The sequence below is a fragment of the Podarcis tiliguerta genome (genome assembly GCF_965153285.1).
Source record: "Podarcis tiliguerta genome assembly, chromosome: 16".
Lineage (NCBI taxonomy): Eukaryota > Metazoa > Chordata > Lepidosauria > Squamata > Lacertidae > Podarcis > Podarcis tiliguerta.
The window spans coordinates 9,432,925-9,446,644 of NC_139549.1; the positions used below are offsets into that span (position 1 = coordinate 9,432,925).

The 13,720-nt window shown below is 51.7% G+C and overlaps 1 protein-coding gene across 5 annotated transcripts in view; it reads right to left on the bottom strand.

The window, feature by feature from the left end:
* Nucleotides 1–13,720, bottom strand: part of SHC1 (SHC adaptor protein 1) — a 47,907-nt gene that overhangs the window by 1,885 nt on the left and 32,302 nt on the right. For all 5 annotated transcript variants that reach the window (XM_083416599.1, XM_083416597.1, XM_083416600.1 and 2 more), the window contains 8 exons: nt 11,891–12,010; nt 9,710–9,763; nt 8,035–8,086; nt 6,452–6,578; nt 4,277–4,448; nt 3,843–3,903; nt 2,736–2,876; nt 589–839 (listed from right to left, as the gene is read on the bottom strand). In XM_083416599.1, coding sequence (XP_083272725.1) covers nt 589–839; nt 2,736–2,876; nt 3,843–3,903; nt 4,277–4,448; nt 6,452–6,578; nt 8,035–8,086; nt 9,710–9,763; nt 11,891–12,010 — 978 coding nt within the window. The remainder of the gene's footprint in view (nt 1–588; nt 840–2,735; nt 2,877–3,842; nt 3,904–4,276; nt 4,449–6,451; nt 6,579–8,034; nt 8,087–9,709; nt 9,764–11,890; nt 12,011–13,720) is intronic.

Genomic DNA, 13,720 nt, shown 5'->3' on the forward strand with positions numbered 1-13,720 from the left:
GGGAAAACCCCCAGAAGAGCCCATGAGAGGAGGAGGGACAAAACAAGAATTAGTGGAATCTGGTCTGCCCACCTTTGTGTCTCCCCACCTCCTGTCCTTCTGCCTCTGGCTCCTCCTCTTGTTTGGTTCTGGCTCCGCCTACAGTTGGGTCTCCCTGCCTCCTGTCCTTCCGCCTCTGGCTCCGCCCACCTTTGGGTCTCCCTGCTTCCCGTCCTCCTGCCTATGGCTCCTCCTCTTGTTGGGTTCTGGCTCCGCCTACAGTTGGGTCTCGCTGCCTCCTGTCCTTCCGCCTCTGACTCCACCTCTTGTTGGCTCTGGCTCCGCCCACCTTTGGGTCTCCCTGCCTCCTGCCCCACCTCTTGTTGAGCTCTGGGCTCCACCCACCTTTGGGTCTCCCTGCCTCCTGCCATTGGCTCCTCCTCTTGTTGGCTCTGGCTCCGCCCACCTTTGGATCTCCCAACCTACCACCCTACTAGTCTCAACAGGGGGCAGCCAGCAAAGCGGGGATTTGTGACAGGAGGGGCTGTTTTGTAGGTCGCACTTGGCCCCTCTTGCCCCACACCCTGAAGCAGAAGAAGGAAGCCTCACCACTCCTTCGGGGTCCACGAGGAGCAGGTGCTTGGGCTGCCCCCCCTGCAGCCCGGTCAGCACATACTGCCCCGGCGTGGTGGTGCTCTCGCGCACCAGGAAGTCTCCGTTCGCCTGCAGCAGCTTCTCAGCATCTTTGCGACTCATCCGGCCGTGGTACCAGGGCTCCCGTCGGAGCTGCTCCTCCATGGAGGCCACCAGCTGGGCTGGGGACGCAGGCGGCGGCCCCCGCAAGGCATCCTCAAACGGCTCTGGGGAGAGAGGCAAGCGGTGAGAGGTGCACAACAGCCAAGTGAGGACTAGGACCTTGACAACTCCTTTCAGTGCCAGCGAGATATACAGTGGTACCTCGGGTTAAGAACTTAATTCGTTCCGGAGGTCCGTTCTTAGCCTGAAACTGTTCTTAACCTGAAGCACCACCTTAGCTAATGGGGCCTCCTGCTGCCACTGCATGATTTCTGTTCTCATCCTGAAGCAAAGTTCTTAAGCCAAGGTACTATTTCTGGGTTAGTGGAGTCTGTAACCTGAAGCGTCTGTAACCCGAGGTACCACTGTAATTGGTTGGGGACTACAAGACGCTAGGAGAAGCCCACAGAGGGAAAATGAGAGTGGGGCAGAAAGCTCCCTCATCGTTTTATTAATTCATTCATTTATTATTATTATTATTATTATTATTATTATTATTATTATTATTATTTTATTATTATTAGGGATTTATGGTGGGAGCTGGAGCCCAGCGCACCACATTGGTGAAGCCTGATTTTGAGCATTAGGAACTCTCCCAATTCAAAAGTTTACAAATACCACAATAGTTTAAATGGAATGGCTTCAAGTCAGAAACATGTCGACACTATTTCTTAATCCTCTCTTTTGAATGGGATATGCAGTTCTGCAGGAACAGGTGTGCAGATGCGAGAGCAGTTAAATTAACACTACTAGATTATTTACACCTGATTATTGAGATCTTGTGACAAAGGGCGATAGATAAACCAATCAAACAAATATCCTCCAGCCCGAAACACACTTGTAAATAAGCCTTTTAAATAAGGTCACCGAACTTTACTAGCAGCCTCCCAACCTCAAGCCACACTCCATGGAAGGCTCTCCGCCCGGCCTTCTCTCCCCTCTGCTATTGCTTGAGGGCAGCCATTCCATCAGGCTGCCTCAGCAAGAGAGACTGGGAGCAGAAGGCTCATTTCCTCAGTTCTGCTGGAGGCCCAGCTCTGTGCCAGCCGCTCAATGGTTGAAGAACATGCCTGAGTTTGATTTCCCCCTCTTCCCTCCCTGTCGCTTCTCCCTCGTGTGTCGTGTGACCTCAGGCACTCTGGTGATCATGCTGGGGCCCGTTTTACCTTATTTTGTGTTATTTTCATTCGCTTAATTTTATTCCACCCTTTTTCCCCTTCCCTCATAACACAGTTCAGATGATGTGCTCAATGCACTTCTTATCCCGGTTTCTTAATGCTGCCCATTGACCGTAATACTAAATATTTGATAGCTCAGTTGGCAGAGCGTGAGACTCCAGAGTCGTGGGTTTGACCCCCACACTGGCAAAATTGCAGGGGGTTGGACTAGATGATCCTTGTGGTTCCTTTCAACTCTAGGATTCTATGAATTAGTGACGAGTTCAATTTCCCTCCCTTCCCCCTTTTCCCTGAATGTCTTTTTCATTTTTAAGATAGCACCTGCCTGCAGGCTTGCGGTCTTCTTTTAACTGACCGTACAGTAGCCCCCTGGGAGTCTTTTTGGCTGAAGAATGGGGTACAACTCTCCCCAGGGAGACCTGCCAGGACCAATATTTGGCACCCGGCAAAGACATGATGAGATCTTATTATTGTTTTTTTCCTCTCTCTCTCTTTTTAATTAGGATGCAAATCACTTTGGGACTTTGGTGAAAAGTGCACATTTCACAAGCCAAAGCTACCTTGCAGGTTACTACTAATAATTGTACTAGCCTGTTGGAAGAGGAGGGACAAAGAGTTTGCCTTGCCCCTTTCAAAAAGGCATCCCCACAATATTTTCCCACTAGGTGCTTCCACCAGCCTTTTTACCCGCCTGTGGCTACCAGGCAAGTGCTTAATTGCAAGGTTGCTGCCCCTGTGCCCACAAGTCTCTTACACGTACACAAACATGCCTTTGACACTCACTCATGTCAAAGAGATCTCGCTGGGCGCTGCCGTTGGCAGTGGCCCCCGGGGCCCCCTGCCGCGCCTTCTCCAGGTTCTGCACATTAACGTAGGAGGGGTCGTCAAAGAGATCCGTGCGGCCGGGTGGGCCCCTCTCCCTTCCTGTGAGAGGGGACAGAACAGAGCGTTAGGAAACCCGCAGGAAGACTGTAACAAATAGAAGCCCCACATGGCAGCAAGCAGGATGGGGAGCTCAGGAGGTCAAGGGTTGCTAAGAGGAGCCTCCATGCCCAGAGGCAGCCTACCAGGAAAAGCCTGGGTCTACCACTTCTGGCGGGGAACGCAGGAACATTGGAAACAGCCTTAAACTAATCCACACCCTCCAGTCCATCTATATGGGCTGGCAGAGTCTTTCCAGGGTTTCAGACAAGGGTCTTTTCCCCAGTCCAATAATTGAACCCGAGGCCTTCTGTACTCAAAGCAGCCTCTATGCCACTGAATTATGGCCCTTCTCCTGAAATTAAAGCATGAACTGTGGGTTAAACCACAGAGCCTAGGACTTGCCGATCAGAAGGTCGGCGGTTCAAATCCCCGCGACGGGGTGAGCTCCCGTTGCTCGGTCCCTGCTCCTGCCAACCTAGCAGTTCGAAAGCACGTCAAAGTGCAAGTAGATAAATAGGTACCGCTCCGGCAGGAAGATAAACGGCGTTTGCGTGCGCTGCTCTGGTTCGCCAGAAGCGGCTTAGTCATGCTGGCCACATAACCCAGAAGCTGTACCCCGGCTCCCTCGGCCAGTAAAGTGAGATGAGTGCCGCAACCCCAGAGTCGGTCACGACTGGACCTAATGGTCAGGGGTCCCTTTACCCTTTACCTAAGGGCAATTTTAAATAGGAAGCTTCCTTATCCTGAGCCAGTCCATTGATCTACCTAGCCAGGAGTGACTGCATTGACTGGCGGCGGCTTGCTGGGGTTTTGGTCAGGGAACATTCCCAGCGCTTCCTGGAGGAGCCAGGGACTGAACCGGGGACCTTCTGCATGCCCTAGCACTGAGCCAAAGCCCTACAGCATCACCGGCTGCCAAGGGTTCCCTTTTCCCGCTCAAGGCAAAGCAGTGGCCTGGAAGCTCACCTTGTGCTGGGAGGTGCGGTTTCTTGGATTCGTAGTCCCCGGCGGACATCTGGGAGACAGGCTGAAGGAAGAAAGGCAGTGAGTGAGGCATCGAAGCATAGACTGGATTTGGCAGGGGGAGAGGGGCCCTCAGGAAGCCAGCTTCCTGCGTCTGTGCTTAAGAAACAGGAGCTCAAATGCTTAAAGATGCGCTTGACATTACAGTCACACCTTGGTCATTTTGTTCAACCCCCTTGCAATGCGGGAATCCCAACCTTCAGCTGCCCCAGATAATCCAGCTGGCTTCTAGTGTCATGAGATCGAGAGAGAAAACTGGCCCCCTGTCCGCTTCCTCCACACTGTACCTATTTAAGAACCAGCCTGGTCGCCTATGGCGACTAGGACCTGCATGCAGGTGAGCGAGCGAGCTGGCAGAGGAATGCCGGCGCACTAACCAGGGTGGCTCCTAAGTGGTTGGGCATCAGGGCCGCCGCAGCTCCTTCTCTCAAGCGCATATCTACCACGCCTCCCAGCGGGGGCTCCTTCCCCGGGAAGTCGTTGTAGTACTGGTGGTCTGGCAGCGGTTCCTCCTCTTCGTCCCAAGCGGAGCCATCAAATCCAGCCATCCTGAGGAAAGAGGGCAGGCGTTGAATGCAAGGGAAACCCTACTGGATCAGGCCAGGGAAGCTCCCATCATGCTCAGCATCCCCACACAATCCAATTGGATGCCTTAGGGAGGGCAGACAACAGGGCACAGAGGCTATAGCCCTCTCCTGCTATTAAAGGTAAAGGGACCCCTGACCATTAGGTCCAGTCATGACCGACTCTGGGGTTGCAGCGCTCATCTCGCTTTACTGGCCGAGGGAGCCGGCGTACAGCTTCCGGTTCATGTAGCCAGCATGACTAAGCCGCTTCTGGCGAACAAGAGCAGCGCACAGAAACGCCGTTTACCTTCCCGCCGGAGCGGTACCTATTTATCTACTTGCGCTGGTGTGCTTTTGAACTGCTAGGTTGGCAGGAGCAGGGACCGAGCAACGGGAGCTCACCCCGTCGCCAGGATTTGAACTGCCTACCTTCTGATCAGCAAGTCTTAGGCTCTGTGGTTTAACCCACAGCGCCACCCGCGTCCCTGCTATTACTACTCTGCAAACAAGTTTTATTTTGTTTTTAATAGGCAGCTAACAAGATACAGGGGACGCGGGTGGCGCTGTGGGTAAAAGCCTCAGCGCCTAGGGCTTGCCGATCGCAAGGTCGGCGGTTCGAATCCCCGTGGCGGGGTGCGCTCCCGTTGTTCGGTCCCAGCGCCTGCCAACCTAGCAGTTCGAAAGCACTCCCGGGTGCAAGTAGATAAATAGGGACCGCTTACTAGCGGGAAGGTAAACGGCGTTTCCGTGTGCGGCTCTGGCTCGCCAGAGCAGCGATGTCACGCTGGCCACGTGACCCGGAAGTGTCTCCGGACAGCGCTGGCCCCCGGCCTCTTTAAGTGAGATGGGCGCACAATCCTAGAGTCTGTCAAGACTGGCCCGTACGGGCAGGGGTACCTTTACCTTTACCTTAACAAGATACAAGACAGCCACAGGAAAGAAGGGAGCGCAAATTGTCCTTCTTGAAAAATCTCGCCTGATTTTTTTCCTGGGAAAAACGGGGGCGGAAATCTCGCTTGAGTGTCCAAGGACCTAATGGCCTCTTTGCCACTGGGTATAATTTTATTTTATATATAAACAGCAGCTCAGGAGGGCTAGGTACCCACAGGTCTAAGCAAGCGTCCAGATTTAGTACAGTCCAAGGTTACATAGAATTGAAAATTTTAAAAATGGCCATGATTTTGATTTAAAGCATGGAACCCTTTGTAATCACAGAACGCATGTCCTTATCTTCTTGGTTATGTTTTCTTATCAATTCAATAAATCACATAGCTACATCCTTTATTTTTTTTATTGACAATTGTGACAACTAACCTTTCTTTAAAATAAAGCTATTTTTTCTTTCATTGCTGTTCTTGCCTACAGTTGTTCAATAAAAAATATTTGAAAAGCAGAGGGAGACTGCTATAAAAAACAAAGAGGTGCCACAGCATATCAACAGGGTGCTGGAGATCCTGTTCCTTGTCTGAATTTCAGACGGTGTGTGATTTCCCTCTGTAATCGCTATATTCTCCAACACTGTACATGCATTTAATATGGGATCCCTGATTGGTTGGGGCATGACTGGTTTGGGAAAGGGGTGGGTGCAGTGGCGTAGCGTGGCTTGTCAGCACCCGGGGCAAGGCAAGTAATTTGCGCCCCCTAACCCGGGGCAAGGCAAGTAATTTGCGCCCCCCCCCCGCTGCACTGTCCCTCCCCCAGATAGTCCCTCGCTCTCTCTCCGCACCGCACCGCACGCCTGGCACCCTCCCCTCCACAGTGGGCAGCGACCCGGCGGCTCGGATCGGATTCGCACAGCCAGCACTGCAGTGAGAGAGAGTGAGTGAGCCAGGTAGGGGCAGAGAGCTGCGAGTGCGAGCGCCCCCCCCCCGATGTTGTGCCCGGTGCAGCCGGCCCCCCCTGCACCCCCCACGCTACGCCACTGGGTAGGTGGGGCCCTCCAGGTGTTGCACTGGGTGGGTGGGGCCCTCCAGGTGTTGGCCTTACCTGTCATGAGGGGTGACGAGCTTGGGAGGGTTCTTGAGGTACTGTTTGAAGCGCAGCTCAAAGGCCTGCCCAATGGTGCTGATCACGTCCTGCGCCAGCCCCTCGGGGCACTCCAGGATGTGGCAGGCTGTTGGGGGGGCAGGGAGAAGCAGAATAAGGTAACAGGTCGCATCTGATGCCGGTTCAGGTGCTCAAGAGTAGAAGCAGTGCAAAAAAAGAAAACCCACAATGAAATAAACGCAAGCAAACTGAAAGTAAAAAGAATGGGATGGAAAAAATCAGTTACCGTATTTTTTGCTCTATTAAGACTCACTTTTTCCCTCCTAAAAAGTAAGGGGAAATGTGTGTGCGTCTTATGGAGCGAATGCAGGCTGCGCAACTATCCCAGAAGCCAGAACAGCAAGAGGGATTGCAGCTTTCACTGCACAGCGATCCCTCTTGCTCTTCTGGCTTCTGAGATTCAGTATATATTTTTTTCTTGTTTTCCTCCTCCAAAAACTAGGTGCGTCTTGTGGTTTGGTGCGTCTTATAGAGCGAAAAATACGGTGCAAACCGACGTAAATACATATTTTGCACACACACATTATACCTATATCTATAAATTTAATGGAATCTAATAGCAATTAGAATCTTTTTTTCTCTCTCTCTCTCTCTCTCTCCCCCCCCATCTATTTATCTATTCATATCTGTCAGGGAACAGGGGCAGGAAACAGAGTGGCAGTCGTGTTACAGGGAGTCTCCGAAAATCTTGCAAAGCTGTTCTTCTTCCGATGATGAGGAAAGCGCCACCGCCAGTGGGGAAAAAGTAAAAGTACCAGAGGATACTGGTTGGAGCCTCAGTACCGCTCCTGGCCAAGCCGGCCAGGAGGGAAGCATGGCCCTTCCGTTGCCCACCCTGCACAGAGGTCTAAAGCGCAAAGTGGGAAGGAAAAGGCTGGGAGTAATGAGACTTTTATGTTGGGGGAGGTCCAGGAAACAACCGCTTCCGGATTCTGCTAGCGATTGAGGCAGACATGAACTTGTGGCTCTGCACTGTAAATAGTTTGCACCCAAATAAAGCCTGTAAAAGACAGGTCTGAGTCCTGCCTGGTTACTCGCGAGCAACCACCACTGCCATCTGACAATATCCAAAGCAAAAAAACAAAGCAAACAGTGCATGCTAACAGAATATCAACAAACAGAAGACATGGAGCTCATGAAATGTTGTCGAGCGCCATCACTGATCATTTCTCCAGCTTCTTACAGCAGCACTAGAAGCTGCCTTCTACCAAGCCTGACCTGTTGGGTTCATCCAGCTCGGGACCGTTTACACCGGAGGTGGGGAAGCTTTGGGCCACAGGCTTAGATCAAGCCCACCAGGCCTCCCAATTTGGCCCCCACCCATTACTGGCATGCCTGTTGGGTGCCAAGACTCTTTAAAAAAAAAAAACACCCTTTGATTATTCTGACTGAAGTGCTCGCTCGTTTTTTTAAAATGCTGCTGGCGTTATTGTGAGTGAGCTGAAAGCAGGATGCAAATCTGTTAAATTCAGTCGAAGCTGACCTGGCCCCAGGAAGTTTCTGATTGGCGCAGAACGTCTTACCTCTGTGGTTGACAGGGTCTTTGGCAACGTAGGCAACATATTCGGCCGTGTCCTGGGAAGATGGGAGACTTGATAAATGCCAGATTAAAAGGGGGAGAGAGGGAAGAAGAGAAAGCACCCCACAACTACCCTTCACTGGCGCTGCTTTATTTGCTATATCTATCTATCTCCCGGGACACGGGTGGCGCTGTGGGTTAAACCACAGAGCCTAGGACTTGCCGATCAGAAGGTCGGCGGTTCGAATCCCCGCGACGGGGTGAGCTCCCGTTGCTCGGTCCCAGCTCCTGCCCACCTAGCAGTTCGAAAGCACGTCAAAGTGCAAGTAGATAAAGAGGTACCACACTGGCGGGAAGGTAAATGGCGTTTCCGTGCGCTGCTCTGGTTTGCCAGAAGCGGCTTAGTCCTGCTGGCCACATGGCTGGCTGTATGCCGGCTCCCACGGCCAATAAAGCGAGATGAGCGCACGACTGGACCTAATGGTCAGGGGTTCCTTTACCTTTTTATCCATCTCCCACCTTTCTCCCTCCAGAAGCTCAAGATCGTGTAAATTGTTCCTACCTGGTTTATCCTAACAACCCTGCAAGGTAGGATTGTGTGTGTGGCCAAAAATCACAAAGTCTGCCTTGGGAACAAGTGGGAATTTGAACCTGGTTCTCCCCAGACTTCAATGCCACACCACCCCAGCTCTCAGTTTCCCTGACAAGAAGGAGGGTAATAAGAAGTTATCTGAATCCTGCTGGAAGGGAGAATGGCTAGTCTAGGCATAGGCAAACTCCGGCCCTCCTGATGTTTGGGACTACAATTCCCACCATCCCTAGCTAACAGGATCAGTGGTCAGGGATGATGGAAATTGTAGTCCCAAACATCGGGAGGGCTGGAGTTTGCCTATGCCTGGGCTAGTCAAAGGATCTAGCAACTGGGGTGCAGCGGAATGAATATAGTCAGGGCTGCATGGAGTCTGTGCTTGAAGTCTGCGCTTGAATTCCACAGCAAGCACCCCTGGAATTCTGCAACCTGCATAAATTATGTGAACAGCGTTAATCTGCATAATTTATACAGGTTCTGCTAGCCACAGGGAGAGTCTATGCGTGGCTCACATGCAGAGAGGATGGTAAAGATAAAGGGACCCCTGACCGTTAGGTCCAGTCGCGGACGACTATGGGGTTGCGGCGCTCATCTCGCTTTACTGGCCGAGGGAGCCGGCGTACAACTTTCGGGTCATGTGGCCAGCATGACTAAGCCACTTCTGGCGAACCAGAACAGCGCACGGAAACACAATTTACCTTCCCGCTGGAGTGGTACCTATTTATCTACTTGCACTTTGACATGCTTTTGAACTGCTAGGTTGGCAGGAGCAGGGACCGAGCAACGGGGACTCACCCTGTCGCGGGGATTCGAACCGCCAACCTTCTGATCGGCAAGTCCAAGGCTCTGTGGTTTAGACCACAGCGTCACCCGCGTCCCTGGGAGAGGATGGTACTCAACTAATTTTCTGTGCAAGGATTAGCATTAATGCCGGAGGTTTTCCCCCATGCGCATCCCACACTGTCTCCAGAAACCCCAGAACAAGGTTAGGGGGCAAACCAGGGAGCGGGGAGAACATTCTGCCAAGGAAGGAGAAACCCTTAGCCCTGTGTTGAAAACAACCCATCCACAAAACCCTCTCGACACTCACCGGATCCCCTCCGGATGCAAAAGAAATTGATTGCATATGATGGTTGGCGATGATCTAAACAATGGAAGGGAAGGAAGAAGGAAAAATGAGAAGCAAAGCACAGCAAAAAAACACAAAACGAACTTCCTCCCCGCCCCTTCCCACCCTCCTGAATTTTTTACAGTAAAGTCAAGCTCTCCTGGATTATGGGAGTGCCAGATTTTAGCTCCCCAAGGCAGACTTCTCCACCCTGATGCCCTGGCAGGGACTGGCAGGACACTGGCAAGCGGGCTCCAGGGGAAGGGGGGCCTGTACCAGCCAGGGGGCAAAAATCAGAGGCAGGAGAAGGGCTGGGTGCTTCTCCACCCTCCCCTACATCACTGTTGCCCAGAACCAGGAAAGAGCAGAAGGAGGAAGGGCAGAAACAGCACCCACACATCCGCAATCTCTGGCTAAGTGCGCACTGCCCATTAGGGGAAGGTATATAAACTGGTGGAGGGGGAGTCGTCCCCAGTTGCTGCCAACGCCCCCTAGAGCGATGGATGACCCAGGAATAGTCATACCTAGAATCATAGAGTTGGAAGAGACCACAAGGGCCATCGAGTCCAACCCCCTGCCAAGCAGGAAACACCATCAGAGCACTCCTGACATATGGTTGTCAAGCCTCTGCTTAAAGACCTCCAAAGAAGGAGACTCCACCACACTCCTTGGCAGCAAATTCCACTGTCAAACAGCTCTTACTGTCAGGAAGTTCTTCCTAATGTTTAGGTGGAATCTTCTTTCTTGTAGTTTGGATCCATTGCTCCGTGTCGGCTTCTCTGGAGCAGCAGAAAACAACCTTTCTCCCTCCTCTATGTGACATCCTTTTATATATTTGAACATGGCTATCATATCACCCCTTAACCTCCTCTTCTCCAGGCTAAACATGCCCAGCTCCCTTAGCCGTTCCTCATAAGGCATCGTTTCCAGACCTTTGACCATTTTGGTTGCCCTCCTCTGGACACATTCCAGTTTGTCAGTGTCCTTCTTGAACTGTGGTGCCCAGAACTGGACACAGTACTCCAGGTGAGGTCTGACCAGAGCAGAATAAAGTGGCACTATTACTTCCCTTGATCTAGATGCTATACTCCTATTGATGCAGCCCAGAATTGCATTGGCTTTTTTAGCTGCCGCGTCACACTGTTGGCTCATGTCAAGTTTGTGGTCAACCAAGACTCCTAGATCCTTTTCACATGTACTGCTCTCAAGCCAGGTGTCACCCATCTTGTATTTGTGCCTCTCATTTTTTTTGCCCAAGTGCAATACTTTACATTTCTCCCTGTTAAAATTCATCTTGTTTGTTTTTGCCCAGTTCTCTAATCTGTCTCATGTTACGTTTTTTCAGGTTGTGTCCCGCGGCAACCTGGAAGTACTGGAAAGGGTTACTTCCGGGTTTCGCCAATCACGCTTTGCGCAGAAGCACCAAATCATGCCACACACCTGCGCAGATACAGCGCTTCAGGTTGAGGGCTTTTCATGTTGCGAATGGGCCTCCGGAACGGATCCCGTTCGCAACCAGAGATACCGCTGTAGCTGCCTAGATGCTAGATTGCTGTGCGCAAGTATCCAGAGCCATAGAAGCAGCTGTAAGTGTTACATTAGACAATAAAGAGTTAATTCTCTGTTGTGCACATTCCGTGTCCGGGAAGCACCCCTGACGTGGCTGGCATGGCCAATGGTTGATGGCTGCTGTGGCCTAGCAATAGGTGGAAGGGATGCAAGTTCCCCTTCCCCACATTGGAAGAAGATAGGAATGGGATCAGAGCTTAGAGAAGGCAAACAGTGGTCAAGTTCAGGGATAGGGAACTTCTGACCCTCCAGATGTTGCTGGACTCCAACACCCATCAGCCCCAGCCAGCGGTCAGGAACAATGAGAGTTGCGAGCCCAACAATGCTTGGCGGGTTCCTCAGCCGTGCCTTAGATGCATGTCCCAGCCAATCAGGGATCACGCTTTAAATGCATGTAAAGCAGATGTTGCTGGACTAGCATGGCCAACGGCCAAGGGGCAAAGGGAATTGTAGACCAGCAACATCTGGAGGGTCACAACCTGCAAGGAGGAAGACTATCTAAGCCCACGATCCTCAACACCCGTCCGTCAAGCTTCCACCCTAGACAGTGTGTCCCAGAGGAGGAGGATGTTGGGAGAGAAGATATCTTCTTACCTGTTTACAGTCAGACGCCATGAGGTTGAGGCTGCTGGTGGAGATGGTGAGCGTGATTGGCATGCCGGCAAACTTCAGGTTGCTCTTGCCGAGGATGGAGTTCAGCGAGCGGCCGCAGGGCTGTCGAGTGGGAGAGAGACACACCCCAAGGACGTCAGCAGCAGCACTGGCTGGAGAAGACCGGGATTGAACCCGGGACGTTCTGTGTGCAAACCACATGCTCCATCACGGAGCGATGGCCCTTCTCCGTAAAACACCCCAGGATTGCCGCGGATTGAACCCAGGGACTTCTACATGCCACTGAGCTATGGGGCCTGAAACAGGTCTGGGTTAACCAATCAGCAAAATAAGCACGTGCTTAGGGCATCATGGGAAGGGGGGGGCACCGCAGAAATTTTCCATTGCCGGATTTCTAACAATAACGGTCACAAATTGCTCAGCTGAGTGTTCCATTTTCTCAGTTGAAGCATATTAAAAATCCCAACAGAACTACTGTGCAACAAAGCAGTCTGGATGCCTTACCTCTACTAAGTACAGAAGCAGATGTGTTATGTAAGGATCTGATCAAAGGCTTTGCAATTAGAAAAAGCAGGAGAAGATTTTTCAAATATAAATCAAGCGGAAGAATACAAAAACAAACATCGTTTCCCATCTTGCCGTAGGTTTTGTTCCATTTCGAAAAATCAAAAATTTATTTTACGGTTTATTATTGTTTCTGTTTTGAATTAGATCTATGGGGGCACCAAAACCTTCTAAGTGCTTAGGGCCTCTAAAGGTCTCCATCCAGCCCTGGACTGAAATCTGAAATCCTGGAGATCTGCTGCCGGCCAGTGCGGACGATACTAAGCTAGGTGGACCAATGGTATGGCTCAGAATAGGGCAGGCTCTATTTAAAAGCAGCTGCTTGTTCAAAACCATGAGGGCTAGGATCTTTATTTCTGTGTATCTGTGTTCCTAAGAGCTTATTCGGGAACAGTGACTGGGGGGTGGGAGGCCCACAGTAGGCGGAGCCAAGGCCAAGGACCCCTGGGATTGGCTGTTAAGGAAGGCAGGAAGGCAGGTGACAGGGCTGGGCAGAGAACTCTGCTTGAACCACTGGAGAGCTGCTGCCAGCCAGCACAGACATAACTGATCTGGAAGTCTTGTCAATCAATCAATCAATCAATCAGCTCCTTATATGTTCCTAAGAGATCAGGGAGAAGGGTGCACAGTGGGAAGAGGCAAGGGCGAGCCTGGGAAAGGCAGAAGGAACAAAAGGGAGATGGGCTGATGACCAAACGGCCCCCTCACCTCCCCACCCTGCACATGCCCCTCCACTTTCCTCCGCGTCCATTAGGCGGGCTGTTATGGTTATCTATTGATCAGCCTCGCCTGCGCCGGGCCTTTATTGCAGCAACTCGGTCCCCATTTCCCAGCCTGAGGGGGAAAGGGGGGGCCGAGGCTGGAGACCTCAAATCAAATCACGCACAAACACATGTGCAAGCTTTCCTGAAAAGCCCGAGCGGCTCTCACCCGTCTCGCACTCTGGGAGTGTTGCTGTTCCAGGTGGGGTGTGCTGAATGCATCCTCACACCAGCTCCTTTTATCCAAATCGCAAGCCCTTAAGAGTTATTCTGCCCTCTGTGGTTGGTTCTGCCTTGCTTGCTTGGGGATCGTTGCACAGACTACTAGGCCTTGTTGAAACGACAGATTTAAACCACCGCAATGCCAATATAAACAGCCACGGCTTCCCCAAAGGTATCTGGCATTTTTAAGGGTGCTGTGGATCCTTAGAGACCCAGCCCACTCCTGTTGCCCTCCCAGAGATAACAATTCCCAGTGGGGATTTCC